The sequence below is a fragment of the Pelophylax lessonae genome, assembly GCF_965119305.1.
Source record: "Pelophylax lessonae genome assembly, chromosome: 2".
Taxonomy (NCBI): Eukaryota; Metazoa; Chordata; class Amphibia; order Anura; family Ranidae; genus Pelophylax; species Pelophylax lessonae.
Window position 1 is genome coordinate 124,284,636 of NC_138769.1, and position 15,885 is coordinate 124,300,520.

Here is a 15,885-nt window from a genome sequence, read left to right on the forward strand (position 1 = left end):
CCACAATTCTGTCTCTGAGCTTTTCAGGCAGTTCCTTTGACCTCATGATTCTCATTTGCTCTGACATGCATTGTGATCTGGAAGGTCTTATATAGACAGGTGTGTGGCTTTCCTAATCAAGTCCAATCAGTGTAATCAAACACAGCTGGACTCAAATGAAGGTGTAGAACCATCTCAAGGATGATCAGAAGAAATGGAAAGCACCTGAGTTAAATATATGAGTGTCACAGCAAAGGGTCTGAATACTTAGGACCATGTGATATTTCAGTTTTTTTCTTTTTTAATAAATCTGCAACAATGTCAACAATTCTGTGTTTTTCTGTCAGTATGGGGTGCTATGTGTACATTCATGAGGAAGAAGAATGAACTTAAATGATTTTAGCAAATGGCTGCAATATAACAAAGAGTGAAAAATTTAAGGGGGTCTGAATACATTCCGTACCCACTGTAAATGGGCAGCCACTGGTCCAGCACTGTAAAATTTTACTGACCGACTCCTCTTATTGTGCCCATTGTACTATATCAGTAGCTCCCCCCTGTGAGGTCAGTGGAGCCACCTTACAATGCCATGGGCCAGAGCTGGTGTGAACAATGGTGGATGGAACTCACCAGTAAGAATGGGCTTGGGTTTGGTCTTAAAATGCGTTCCAACTGAACCCAGAAGGAAACTGATATTCCTATCCACTGTTGCCAAATTAGATCAAAGCTATCATCTAGCTAGTCATCTCTGCTCCTTTGTGTATGTATAGCTGTGGGGCGGGAAATGCTCTGGACACATTTGATTGGACAGTGGGGGTGAGAGTGACAGATTCCTTCCATGCTCATTCCAAACCCAAACCCCAGCTCATCCTTACCAGAGAATCATTCCAGTGGGGTTAAAGTGTAAATCTTTGTTTCTATGCAAGCTATACTCCCATTATTTCCCCTGCACAAGAAATTGATATGTTTTGGGTGGAGGTCTTCTTAACATTCCTAATTCTGTGTTGCCAAGCTATATTTTTTCAAGAATGTGTTCTTAGGATTACCAAAAGTAATATGGTCATCTTCCAGTTAAAGTCGATGCATTTATGAGAGAATCAGCATGGGACCTTTTTTTACCCGGAACTGAACCCAAAAATATTGGCAGATATGAGATGGAAAACTCTTATCGCGTTCTTCTTGCTGTTTTGCCTCCAGTCATGTTTTAATGTTATGCATTACTAACAGTATGCCTTTTACTTCCCTGCAGGAAAATAATTAGCAGCTTATTTGCTGGTAGAACAGGCACAGCGACAGTCTTGTCGGGTTCAGTGGCTGGTCTAGAAGGAGGATCCCAGCTGGCCCTGCGGAGAGCCACCAGCATGAGAAAGACTTTCACTACAGGCGTGGCAGCTGTCAAGAAGAAGTCTCTATGTATCCAAATTAAACTTCAAGTGGTGAGTTAGAGCGGACTTAGAAACATCTTCCTACCAATCATACCTGCATGTAAAAGTACGCTTCTATTATTCATACATTGTTTATACAAAGCCTGCATATGACTGAAGACTATAGGGTGCTTATACAGTGGCAGCAATCTTGTTATCTTATTTATAAAAAGAGTCCCAGAACAATAATACATTTATTCTGTTTTCTTGTTTTCAATCTATGTAACTATGCTGGCAAATGAATGCAGCTAGGTATTCATTAATCCATCATTAAGTGTGCCATTATTCTTTTTTTTTCTCTTTCGTTTATTGACGGACACAGCTCCAGAATCTTCTTGACCATTGAGTTATGATGCCCCCTACAGTACCACGCCTATGGGGAAGTCCCAGGGGGTATACTCTCACATTCTGCCATAGGCGTTCCGTTTTTTTCTGCCTAGTCAGGAGTAAGGACCTTTTGTTCCTTGCTGGGATCTCTGGCCCTAGCATTTTTTCCTTTTTAAATGGAATTTTTTTCCTGTTTCTTTATTAGTTTAGTTTCTGTGTGAACTACAATCAACAGCTGGACTGGGCAACACACTGGATATCCTTACGGTCTTCCCAGTCTGGCCTGTGAGTGCGACCCAACTATTAGCTGCTCTCTAGATTGGCTGCGACATAGCCCCACTGGAAGGGGGCTGGCCGGTGAGTAAAACACCTCGCAAGGTCGCATAGCACTGATCACGACAGCAGTCACAAACCGAGTCGCAGCGTACCTTGGGCTGCAGCACCCCCATTCCAAAATGGTGCGGTGGACTGCTGGGAGTGGTGCCCGCCTGATGCCAAAGTGTGATGCGTAGTGTCCCCACTCCTTTCTTTGGGAATTGCTGGGGTAGTCGCGGGCCCTCCCTGGGGATGGTAGACCCCCCCCCCTCCATGTCCTTCCTCCCCTCACGTTTTTCCCCATCTCCCTAGCAGGGTTCCCTGGCGTCAATCGCCCTCACTTGCCCCCTGTCTCCTGTCCCCTCCCCTTAGTCCCCTTTCCTTTTTTTATTATTTTCTGTTCCTGAGAGAACTGCAATCAACTGCTGTACTGAGCGACAGATTGGATATTCTAGACCCTTAAGGTCTCCCCAGTCCGGCCAGTGAGTATGTGCAGGCCTCCGCTCTGCACTGGTTCGGCTGCGACATAGCCCCACTAGACGGGGGGGGGGGGGGGCTTGCCTGTGAGTTAAACGTCTCGTGAGGACGCATACAACCTGGTCGCGGCCTAAGTCGCAGTGTTTCTCCTGGCCAACAGCACCCCCATTCCAGTGGAGAAGTGATTTGTCCGGAGCAGTGCCCACCCAGTTTCACGGTATAGTAAGTAGTTGCCCCCCCTCCCCCCTTGAGGGTTTTGTGGTGGAAGTGGGCCCCTCCCTGGGTCAGTGGGACCCTCAAGTTCCCCTCCTTCTCCCCAGCCCCTCTAGAGTCACCATGGGTCTTTCATACCCCTCCCCCCCCCCTCCCTGGAGGTTGTGAGCTGGCTTTTGCCATGTGGTCGGAAGGGGGCTTTCTTAGGGGCTGCTGCTGGCCGTTTTTCTCCGGGCGCACACCGGCCCACAGAAATTTACTGGGCTTTGAGGCCAAATGGGCGCCTGCGGGGAGGGCGTCCCCCTGTGAGTGTCCTGTAGCCACCCGCATTGCCTTGGATGGGATCTGTGCGACTGGGCCTCCACCCAAACTTTGGTCGCGGCCTCCGGCCTACCTGGCCATGCAGCCAGCTTGGCGCCTTTCCTGCGGGGGGGGGGGGGGGGGGGTTGCTGTGGGGGTGGTCACCTTTTTTTGATTACAGCATACTGCCATTATTGTGTAGAGCATCACCCCCCTTTAGCGCTGCAGACCCTCTGGGTACATTGCCTTTTAAAAGGGCCATTTTATTTTCATGCGGGCCTCTATGGAGGGGCTCGGAGGGTGACCCTCTTTTTTTGTTTTTTTTGCGGGGTCAAGTAGGTAGTCCATTCGTGGGCCGTGGGTTGGCGTCCCCTTGCGGGATCGCAGTTGGCGACCCTCACCTGCCTGTTTTGTGTCTATGCATCAATCCTGATTGTTATGTTTCAGGTTGAGCTTAGTATGTAGCAACCCTGCTGGGTCTGTGTCTATGCACTTCGAGTGCTCTGATAGTAAGAATGTTTCCTCTTCTACTGCAGCCACGCATGAAACCGCGCTGGTGGATTCACTGATTGTATCAGTGCGGGCAACTTTAGAAATTGGAGGATGCAGCTCCCCAAAAGAGGCAAACGGTGTCCCGTTTTCCACCTACTTTACAAAATTGTCGCGAGTCAGTGACCTTAAACGCATTATGTCGGTGCCTAAGTGTTTTCGCTAGACGGTATCCCTTTGAAGAGTCAATGTTAAAAAAAAAAAGTGGACAGTCCCACCTGTGGTGGATTCTCAGATTTTCAGGCCGAATAACTCCACTCTAAATCCAGGGGCTTTTCCAGGGGCTTTTAAAGACCCCTTTGATGGGAGAGCCGAGACTTTGGTCCGCCACATGTTTCCTGTGGCCGGTTCAGTCCTCAGGTCAGTGTTCAATATAGCATTGGTGTCCCAGACTTTAACAGAGTGGACAAAGCTTTTGCGCCAGGATCTGGAGGGTGAACAGCTTCCCCCTGCCCTTGCGAGCTGGCCAGTTGGTCCAGGGGTTGCAGTTTGTCTGTGTGCCTTTCTGGATGCGGCTCCCTTAGTTTCTAGGCTGTCTGTGACAGCAGTGGTCCTCCAATGTCTTCCAAGATGGCCTTATCTGTTCTCCCCTTTTTGGATCTTCCTGGATGATATCATTAAGGGTCTTACATGGGGCAAGAGTACTCTTCTTCCACAGGCTGCCAGGGGCGAGGGAGTTTGGTCACAGAGAGTGGGTTTTTCCAGACCTGCAGATAAGCCCTCTTCGGCCTGAAGGGGCATCCTCACCCGTGTCTAAGGTGGGGGGACGTCTTTGCTTCTTTCCGGACCCAAAGCTCCAAAGCTGCAGGATGCGACTCGGCTCCTGTTGTTCAGCAGTCGGTCTTCTTTCTGAACTTGCATGCGGGCAATGTGCCTGATGGTGTCTACCTTCGAGGCAGTTCAGTTTGCACAGTTCCACTCGAGCCTCTGCAAAGGGAGATTCTTGCCAAGGGGACAAGAATCCACCATCTCTAGATAATATTATCCTGTTGAGCCGGGATAAGAGAGGGTCCCTGATATGGTGGTTTTGCTCTCTGGCACTTCGACAGGGCTAATCCTTCCTTCCTCTTTACTGGACAGTGGTCCCCGTGGTTGCCAGCCTGTCCGTGTGGGAAAGCATTTTGGGCACGGATGTGCTCAAGGGGTCTGGACTCTGGAGGAGTCAAGACTACAGATCAATATGCTGGAACTTCGGGCGGTAAGGTTTGTCTGGCTCTTTGGACAAATTACCTTCAGGAGTGCCAGGTAGGGATTCAGTCAGACCATGCCATGGCCGTGGCATATGTCAATCACCAACAGGGCACAAGAAGTGTCCTGGCGATTGAGGAGGTAGCCGGCATTCTAAGGTTCAGCTGTATCTTCGGTGGGGAAATCCCGAGGTGGACCTGTTGGCCTTTCGTCTCAACAGGAAGGTACAGAGAATTGTGGCAAAGTCTTGGGATCCTCTGGCTGACGTCACAGATGCACTGGTGTCTCCTTGGGGCCAGTATGTTCTGATAACGCCTTTCCCCCGCTGAAACTTCTGCAGAGTCCCCTACGAAGGATCAAGGCAGAAGGAATCCAGTCATCCTAGTTGCTCCAGACTGGCATTGCTGGTCTTGGTACGCCGATCTGGTACGGCTGGTCTCCAATGCCCCTTGGAGACTTCCTCTCAGAGAAGATTTATTGGCACAGGGGCCAATCTTCCATCTTGTTTAAAGTTGCAGGCTTCAACGGCTTGGCTATTGAAAGCCAGGTATTGAAGGATAGGGGGTTGTCTGAATTGGTGAAGGCTAGAAAATCTACCTCTGGGAAGATGTTACCATCTCGCCTGAAGGCGTACATTGCGTGGTGTGAGTCTCTTGGGGTTTATCCCCGTTCCATTTCGGTGACTTCGTTTTTGGCATTCCTCCAATGAGGGGTTGGGCAGCGCCTGGTCTTGGGTTCTCCAAATTTGTGAGCTTTCTGTGCTTACACTGTCCCAGAAGGTAGCCTTCTTGGTGGCTATTACTTCTGTATGCAGGGTGTCGGAGCTGGCGGCGTTGTCTTGTCGTTCACCTTACCTGGTGGTTCACAGAGATAAAGTGGTGCTTTACCCTTGTCAGTTGTTCCTATCTAAGGTGGTCTCTGACTTTCATTTGACTGAAGACATTGTGTTGCCTTCCCCGTGTCCCAGGCCTAAATTGCCTTGCACGCCTTGGATGTGGTCCGGGCTAGTAGCGCTTACCTGGGAACTACGGACTCTTTTAGGGAGTCGGACACTCTATTGCTCACGGACGGACCTCACAAAGGGTTGTCCGTTTCCTCTGCGACCATTTCCAGATGGATCAGACATGGTGGTTTAGGCCTATTTCATCAAGGATCAGGTTCCTCCTTTTGCTGCCAAGCGTACTCTATTAGGGCGCCTAGTGCCTCCTGGGCTTTCCGTCATCATGCGTCAGTGATGCAGGTTTGCAAGGCAGCCACCTGGTTGTCGGTGCACACTTTTACAAAGTTTTTATAAAGTGGATGTGTTGGCATCTGCGGATGCTTCTTTTGGCTGCAAGGTTTTGCAGGCTTCTGTTTAGAGGACCTGGTCCTCCTTGAGGGTGTATTGTTTTTCAGGTGAGCTCCAGTTGTTCATGGTAGAGCTTTATGTTACCTGATTGGCTCTGGTTAGCCTTGGGAAATTTTCCTGATGTTTTTTCCACACCTCATGTTTAACACTGCTTTGGGACATCCCAATGGTTAAGAAGAATCAGTAGCTGTGTCCGTCAATGAACGTCAATGTATGTATGTGTGTGTGTATGTATGTATGTATATATATATATTTTTAGCAAAGACTCCGGAGAATAAAATGGCGTTTCTTTCAATATTTTTTTTTATTTGAGCAACGGCCTTTTAAACGCAATTTTTGTTGGGAAAAAAAACACTTTACTGAATGTAAAAAAACGAAACCGTAAAGTCGTGACATCGTTTTCAGGTTATATGATCGGAGACCCGATCAAAGCTGAATCTGGCTTCAGTCAGGACTCCTACCAGCTGGCGGACCTGTCGGCTGGTTGCTCGGGTCTCCCGGTGGAACGGAAGACCCGGGCAGAGCGGTGGGCTTTCCCCTCCCGCTCGCTGGGATAACGGCCAAGCGGCTGCTGAGCCGCATCCGTTGTTATCTCCAGAAATCCAACCGCCGGCTCTAAAAAAACGATACCAGGGTGATGCCTCTAGCTGCAGGCATCACCCCGGTACAACCCCCTCTTCAAGCTGAGGTACAGGTACATCAGTTTGCAGGAACTGGTTAAAATATAGGACAAACAAAATCATGAAGCAGACTCAAGTGTAGCTCTGATCCAGATCCAGGTAAATAATTGATTACACAGTTGAAGTACATTTCTCTGTCATTTCTCTTCGCAGTCAGTCTTGTGATCTAGACACATATGTCAAACAGTAGAGGCAGTGTTGGCCCTCACTGTAAACTACACTGCATAAAAGTGCCACCTGACTCTGGACTCACCACAGTCTGTGACTGGACAGTATAGCCCTATTTCTTCCCTTCCTGCTAATGTATCCCCTGTGTTAAAGCGAAGTTCCGCCTCTCCCTCAACCCCTCCAAAAATAAAAGTCCGCAGCTACACATACTGTAGTCCACCTGGAGTCCAGCGATGTCGGCACCATGTTTCCATCGGCTGTGGGGTGCTGCCACCTGCATTGCCGGTAAGGAAACCCGGTAGTGAAGCCCCAAAAGAGCAGAAATTCCACTCTGGGCTGGAACTCCACTTTAACCTGACAGCACACTGCAAAGCAGTGGAGCCCCAATTGGCTCAGAGTACTGATTCCCCTCTGCCTGTGCAAGTGCTGCTGTATTAGGGATTGCAAAAAGTGAATATGGTTCAGGTACTCTAAGTACATTCATTGATTTTTTTTTTTTTAAGTGGTATATAATTTGATTAAATGCACAACTTCACTGTTAACTACTGCTTGTACTGAAAATATGACGCAGACCACGCAACATTTTAAGAAACGGATATAAGACCAAACAGACAACGCAGTAGCTGTTAAATTCTTAATTCGTTTTTAGATTCGATTTCTTCTATGTTGCTCCTAGAGGACAAATCTATATAATTGTTGTTTTTTTTGTCAGGATGCGCTTATTGACACGATTAAAAGGTCGAAAATCCACTTTGTCTACTGCTTTGTGCCAAAAGTAGAAGTCTTTAACAGCGATGCACGACTAGTCCCAGCTGCCAGAGTTGGTTCCAGCGAGTCAGACCTATCTGGCGAGCGATGTGATGCAGAGCTTATGCAGGTTGATGTCCCACTTTTGCGGGCTCAGCTTCGGGGGTCACGGCTTATGGATGCTCTACACATGTACAGACAAGGTGAGTGCAATCAATCCTGACAGCAAAATAATATATTGTTCCAAAACATGGATTTTTTGATTTTTGACTGGTTCCTGCTTCCCCCCCAAAAGGTGCCAAATGTGGCACCAGAACGGGGGAGGAGGAAGCAGATAAGCGGAGTTTCCACTTTTGGGTGGAACTCCGCTTTAACTTGTTTGTCCCAGAGGAACCCTTTAAAATAATTTTAGGTCACAATGAACCTCTGCTAAAATCAGTGCATGGGGGGGGGGGGGGTCAGTGGAAACCATGCCCCTTACATTAGTGGTCAGTGAGAAAAATGCACCCCTTACAGTGTTGGGCAGAATGCCACCCTTTATTTAAAATATTTTTGGTGTAAATCCCCTGACTTTGCAAAGTGACGTTGGCCTCAGAACTGTGCAGGCACCATGAAATGGTAGGTCAATCAGCCACAGCTCAAGGAAGCCCTAGCAGCTTCAGAAGGTACCCTAGGGTTTGATGGAACACTGGTTGAGGATAAAATCCTTGAATTCCCCTAACTGTAATTACTGTATATTGATCAGTCTTTGCCTTAGTTTTTGGTTTCTAAAAATAGGCCTTTTTCTTTTTGATATGTAATATTTGTTATACAGTCATCAAAGCTGAAAAAGTTTCAGTCACTCACTCCACTTCTTGTTGTAACCTCTAGCTTACCCTTTAACTTCAACCCAAGCCACAAATTTACACTTTAACTTTAAATTCAGCCCGGAAGATTAACCTGAGTCTAACTGGTATTTTAAATTGTACTATCAGAGCAATAAAGGCTGTATATTTTATGTAATAAATACTCCATAATCCATAATCACAACACCACTAGCGGTGAAAATGCTATTACGAGAAAGTTTTTTTATATTTAAAGCTTTGACCCCTTTTATTGCACCAAAAAAAACTTGTGCCAGCATTAAATGATTTGCTCATAAATCCACTTGCCATACTCATAGCAAAGATACTAATCCATAATTATGTTTAGGCAGCCAGTGCTTTTCATGTCTGCTTCTTATAAGATTAAGTGTACAAGTACTTGCACAGTAGTTTTGGCCACATACATGTATGATGGGTATTAACAAACAAATATTTTTTGTATGTTATTATGGGGAGATTACTTAACAGTTGATGTGCATGTTGGAAGAGAATGTTTGTTTAAATCTGCTTGTTCCTACAAGTTGATTAGCAGCCTATACATATGACAACCCTATTAATATTTGATTCACCATCTTTCTGGGTCATCGAGTTGCTCATTGTACAAAGGTGATATTACTAGTACATTGTAACTAAAATGGAAACTGAAGCACCACACCACTGCTGTGAGGTCCAGATTCAAATTTATTCAAGTTCCAATAAAAGCCATAGGGACAATCCAAAAAGTATTGAACACATTTTGGGGGGGGGGGGGGGGGGGGCGGGGCGCTAAAATCAGCTGCTGACAAAGACTGTACTTGCAATCACACTGGAAAAAATAACATTAAAGGTCTAGTTCACTTCTAGTCCATTCGCATTGGTCTTAATCAGGCCTAGATGAAGGTGGCGTTCTTGGCTGAAATGTGTTGGATAATTTTTAAAATGTCGGCCCGAAATTTTGGAATGAAGTTTCCTCTTGGCAGTAGTGTTGCGTGTCAATTTCCAATTGTTTTTCTACTTTACACTACACGCCAAGGAGACAGTGGATGTCCTCTGGGGTAGGATTTATCAACCAGGTTTCCATGGAACCCTGGGATTCCTCCAAAGGTCGTGAGGGGTTCCCTGAACAATGATCAATTTCTGACTCTCCGATAAGTTCCCACTGACACCATTGATCTTGTAAGCTATCTGTAAGGGGATTATTCTTCCCACAAATGTAAGGAGCATTCGTCCTTCTGACCATCACACTAATGTGTCATATAGTCATTTTTAGTAGTGGGGTTCCCTGAGCCTGGAAAGGTATTTCAAGGATTATTCTGTGTTGAAGAGGTTGAGATAGAAGTTCCATGCCCAGGAACTAGATAATTTATATTTACCACTTGCCGACTGCCCTATACCAGATATACTGCTACAGGGCTGCCGCTGTGCGATCTTGTACTTCTGGGTAGCTGGGCAAATACACGCCATCGGCGGAAGCTCTGGACTCAATGTCCACCGGCGCCTGCCGACCATTTGGTACAAAGGCAGAATGGCAGTCTGTCTATGTAAACAACACAGATTGCTGTTCTGTCAGTTGGGAAGGCATGAATCCTGTGTCCCTGCAAAGTAGGGACAAGGATCCATGTTTTCCTCTAGTAAAAGCACCTCCCACACTGTACAAAAACACAGGCTAAGCACATAGTTAACCCTTTTATCGCCCCTAGGGTGAGTCTTTGGGGGTCCCTGTTATCTCTCTTGCTACTGATCTGTACCCTGAGCCTTGAGGGAATCCTTTAGTGATGCCAAAAGATCAGTTTTGAACTGCAAGGTCTTCCTTTCTTGGAGCCTCAGGGTCACAGCTCCCCCACTGACCCCCTCATGGAGGTGGCAGGTCCCTCGGAAACCCCAGCTTCCCATGGTTGCACTGACGGTGGTCCTGCAGTCCTTAGTGTCCCAGGTGGAGGTGGAGTGTGGGCAAAGGCCCAGGAGGAAGCGTCCCCCACCTTCTCCTGCTCAGGCTGTCACAACTGATTCTGAGCCTGATGCCGCCGTAGACGCGGCCCGTCCAGGGGGATTTAGGGAAGAGTACCTTCCTGTCACAGTCAAGGAAAGGGAAGGAGCCTCGCCACAGATGGGGCCCTCCTTCTCAGCCCAAAGAAAATCATTTTGTGCTTCTGGGACGGAGAATAAAGGAAATAGATCTTTTAAATCTTCCCTGGGAGGTTCCAAGCAACCTTGGTCGGGTAAGCCTAGAGCTAGCTTACCTGAACCAGCAGACAAGACTCCTTTAGCATGAAGGTCTGCCTCACTCATTATTAGGGTGGGGGGGGGGGGGACATCCTCGCTGGTTTCTGGCCCCGTGGACGACTTTGGTGAGCGTCAAGAAGATCTGCAAAATTTTTCTTTTGGGGGGTACCCAGAAAGGGGGACAAAGCTTCTGTTCTCACAGTCTTACATGGAAGCTCCTTTAGCAGGTTCGGCTCCACAGAAGGATACAGAAGTTTGTGACAAGGTCACGGGGTCCTCTAATAGACACCGCAGGCGACCAAGGGCCACGGTAAGGCCAATATCATTCTCGGCTAGGGCTTCTTCCGCAGTTCCTGCTAAGAAACAAGAGCAAGGATCTTCCAATCATCCTGGTGGCTGTAAACGTCCCTTGTAAACAAAGCGGGCGGATCTCCTAGCTGAACCTGCGATCTGTGTCTCTGTCACGCAACCCCCTCCCCCCCATACACGTCAGTAAGCATTAGGCATACATTTAACCCCTTGATCACCAACAGTGTTAACCCCTTCCCTGCCAGTGTCATTATTACAGTAACAGTGCATATTTATAGCACTGATTACTGTAGTAATGTCACTGGTACCCCCAAAAGTATCAAAAATGTCAGTCGGGTCCGATCTGTCCGCCGCAATGTCGCAGTCCCGCCAAAAAATTTTTAAAAAATATATAATAAAAATGACAAATCTTTTCCGTAGTTAGTAAACGCAATAACTTTTGCGCAAACCAATCAAAATACGCTTAGTGTGATTTTTTTTTTTTTTTACCAAAAATATGTAGCAGAAAACAAATTGGCCTAAAATGTTAAAACATTTTGATTTTTTTTTATTTTTTTTTCGGGGAATGTTATATATCAGAATGTAAAAAATATTGTTATTTTTTTTTTTTTTTTCAAAATTGTCGCTCTTTTTCTTTAAAAATTAAAAATCGCACAGGTGATCAAATACCACAAATGAAAGCTCTATTTGTGGGAAAAAAAGGACATAAATTTAATTTGGGTACAGCATCGCACGACCGCGCAATTGGCCGTTAAAATAACGCAGTGCCGAATCGCAAAATATAGCCTGGTCAGGAATGGGGAAAAATCTTCCGGTCTTAAAGTGGTTAAAAATACGCTCATTTAGAATGTTTTTGTCAAAGACATGTAGCTAAATACATTTTGGCCTAAATATATGACAAAAATTGAATATATTGGATAGTTTTTAACTGTCAAAAGTAGAAAATGTCAATTTTTTCGCAAGATTTTCACCTTTTTTTATTAATATCGCAAAAAATGAAAAGCGCAGAGGTGATCAAATGCCACCAAAAAAAAGCTCTGTTTGTGGGAAAAAAAGGACATAAATTTAGATTGGGTACGGAGTTGCATGACCGCGCAATTGTCAGTTAAAGTCACGCTGTGCCAAAGTGCAAAAAGTGGCCTGGATGTTAAGCAAGAAAATCCTCCGGGGCTAAAGTGGTTAAAAAATATAAAAAGCATTTATTTATTATTATATTGAAAAGACAATCAAATGCATGGGTCATATAGAGCCCATAACATATTGCACATACAATGGTATTATCTAATCATGCAAAAAAAATACCATCATGTTTCGCGGTATATACAACCCGCTTCTTCAAGGCTTTCTGTTGTTCACATGTGATCCACAGATGTCTAACATGTGTATTAAGGAAAAGAAATCAACACCTATAAATCAAACATTAATTTATACAACATATCACAAAAAAAAAAAAACCCCACACCACAATAATCAGATATATACCTACTATATGTAATATTTGAGCAGTATTTGGGGCAGTATTTGTCCTTTTATCATGAAGCTCTAGCTGTTCTGCTGGCCAATTTTTGATACTGTGTACGCCTTTGGTCTGGGATGTGTTTATACGGTTTCGGTCTCCCCCTAACTGGAACCTATCCAATACTACATATGGTAGGTATGTATCTGATTATTGTAGTGTGTTTTTTTTTTTTTTTTTTTTTTGTGATATGTTGTGTAAATTAATGTTTGGTTTATATGTGAACGTTGAACGTCACTTCATTTGCACAATCTGATGGGTAGTGGCATTCTAATAGAACAACGGCTGCTTTTTTTTTTTTTTGACAGTTTTGAGCAGAGCTTTGCACTGAATAAAGGAAATGCTGGATTAAGATCGTGATTTTTTTTAACGATTAATCATGCAGCACTAGTATAAATCCAGCTATTCTGTGAATAGCATCATGAAGGCCACGGAACACACCAGACAAGTCAGAGATAAAGTTGTGGAGAGGTTTAGAGCAGGGTTAGGTTATTAAAAAAATATCCCAAGCTTTGAACATCTCATGGAGCACTGTTCAATCAATCATTACAAAATGGAAAGAGAATAGCAGAACTGCCAACCCACCAAGACATGGCCATCCACCTAAACTCACAGGCCAGGCAAGGAGACCATTAATCAGAGAAGCAGCCAGGAGGCCCATGGTAACTCTGGAGGAGCTGCAGAGATCCACTGCTAAGGTGGGACAATCTGTCCACAGGACAACTATTAGTCACGCACGCCACAAATCTGGCCTTTATAGAAGAGTGGCAGGAAGAAAGCCATTGTTGAAAGGAAGTCATAGGAAGTCCCGTTTGTAGTTTGCGAGAAGCCATGTGGGGGAAACGGCAAACATGTGGAAGCAGTTGCTCTGATCAGATGAGACCAAAATTTAACTTTATGGCCTAAAAGCAAAATGCTATGTGTGCGGAAAACAAACATTGCACATCACCCTGAACACTCCATCCCCACCGTGAAACGTGGTGGCAGCATTGTGTTGGGGGATACTTTTCTTCAGCAGGAACAGGGAAGTTGGTCAGAGTTGATGGGAATATGGATGAAGCCAGATTTAGGGCAATTTTAGAAGAAAACCTGTTAGAGTCTGCAAAAGACTTGAGACTGGGGTGGAGGTTCACCTTCCAGCAGGACATTGACCCTAAACATACAGCCACAGCTATAATTGAATGGTTTTAGATCAAAGCAAGTTCATGTGTTAGAGTGGCCCAGTCAAAGTCCAGACCTAAATCCAGTTGAGAATCTATGGCAAGACTTGAAGATTGCTGTTTACAGATGTTCTCCATCCTGTCCGACAGAGCTTGAGCTATTTTGCAAAGAAGAATGGGCACAAACTTCACTCTCTAGATGTGCATAGCTGGTAGAGACATACCCAAAAAGACTTGCAGCTGTAATTGCAGAGAAAGGTGGTTCTACATTGACTCAGGGGGGCTGAATACAAATGCACGCCACACTTTTCACATATTTATTTGTAAACATTTTTTAAAACCAATTATCAGTTTCTTTCCACTTCACAATCATGTGACACTATGTCTAAAATACCAATAAAATAAATTTACATTTTTGGTTGTAACATGAGAAAATGTGAAAAATTTCAAGGTGTATGAATACTTTTTCAAGTCACTATATGTAAAGCCGCACAAAAAAAAAAAAGTTGTTACTTTTCTGGCTGTGCACAGTGGCAGAGGTGTGAGTCACAGGTAAAACAGTTCACATACATGTATTTCAGCTGTGTATTTACTTGTTTTACCAAAGTTCAGCTTTAAATCATCTACATGTAGGCTTTATGCTCATTATGTTAAAGTAAAAACTAGACTGAATAAACGAACACCCCCACTCCACCCAAAAAAAAAAAAAATCAATTCACATCTCAGAAATTGAATCAATACAAGCCTCCTCCTGAGCTGGCATTAAATGTGGCAACAGTCAATAGAGAGACTTAGGAGACAGACAAGAAGCGATCGGGTCTCGCTAATCAATTGAAGTAGAATTCACAAACAATTGCTACCAGAAGCTCCCTTTTCAATGAGCAGCTCATTGCTTGATTTAATTACACATATACAATCACATTCAGCGCCTCAATCTCACGTATAATCGAATTTCGGTATGTTTTCGCTGTGTTTGTAGACACTAAATAGTCACCCAAACATGACCCTGACCGCGTTCCAGCTTGTTACATTATCGTTTTCTGGCCTTGTATAGGTGAAACAAATAATAGCAGACTTTTTCACAGGAAATTACCCGTGGAATGTACTTGGAAAAACACTATCCAGCAAGGTAATATTTCTTTTGGAGAAAAAAAAAAAGAAACAAAATAAAATCCATAGCTCAACTGTTATGTCTTAAAAATGCTTTCTTAGCTGTGTTTTGATATCCACACCATTCAATATTACTGCAAATAGAGGTCATTCAATATAGAGGCAATGCTAGAATTTGTACATGGTGTACTCAATAGGCACAAATGTTCCACATTGTAAGCTCTTGTTTGCAGCAGGTTTTCCTAAGACTAGATCATCGCAGAGGGGACGAGCTCTGAAATGTGGCACTGGGTGAATCCTTATTTTTGTTCTTTTTTGTTTGTACAGGATACCCTGATCACATGGTATTCTGTGAGTTCCGACGCAGATTTGATGTCTTAGTTCCTCAACTGACCAAAAAACATGGCCGTAATTACATTGTGACAGATGAGAAAAGGGTAAGTGTGTATGCATGTGTATTTATGAATACTTCTGTGTACAGCAGTGAGGATTGTTGTAGGCATTGATTCATACAGTGTCACATATATATAAAATTTTAAACATTCAGTATCATAAACACACAAAATATGATAGAGCTACACTAGTAGGAGTCTTTGGGAGCTGCTGGACACACAATAATTCAGGTGACTTACTATAAAAAGATTTGTGCTTTATAATAAAACCCATGTCAAATTTGTATTTTTTTGCAAATATGTGCAATTACTCATAACCACATATGTGGTTATGAGTAAGCGATCTACATCGTGAAACGCGTCAACCCGACACGTCTGTTTTGTGCATTGTACTGTCTGTCTGCTGTATCGAAGAAGAATAAAGGAGTTTTGATTGTTTTCATCTTACATATCCTGAGTGCGGTCCTCTTTCTTGGATTTTCACAAACTATAACCCAACCAGGGGTGAATGGCTGAACATATTCCAATGCTATTGTAAAAACTTTATTGATCCTGATAAGCCTACACAGAGCTCTGCCTTGAACCCCCCTCTTTGACACATTTCACCCAATTTCAAGC

At 44.5% G+C, this 15,885-nt stretch overlaps 1 protein-coding gene across 7 annotated transcripts in view; it reads left to right on the plus strand.

Moving 5' to 3' along the window:
- MYO18A (myosin XVIIIA) overlaps positions 1-15,885 on the plus strand; it is a 572,782-nt gene that overhangs the window by 344,366 nt on the left and 212,531 nt on the right. For all 7 annotated transcript variants that reach the window (XM_082245147.1, XM_082245143.1, XM_082245145.1 and 4 more), the window contains 3 exons: positions 1,229-1,415; positions 7,681-7,918; positions 15,203-15,312. In XM_082245147.1, coding sequence (XP_082101273.1) covers positions 1,229-1,415; positions 7,681-7,918; positions 15,203-15,312 — 535 coding nt within the window. The remainder of the gene's footprint in view (positions 1-1,228; positions 1,416-7,680; positions 7,919-15,202; positions 15,313-15,885) is intronic.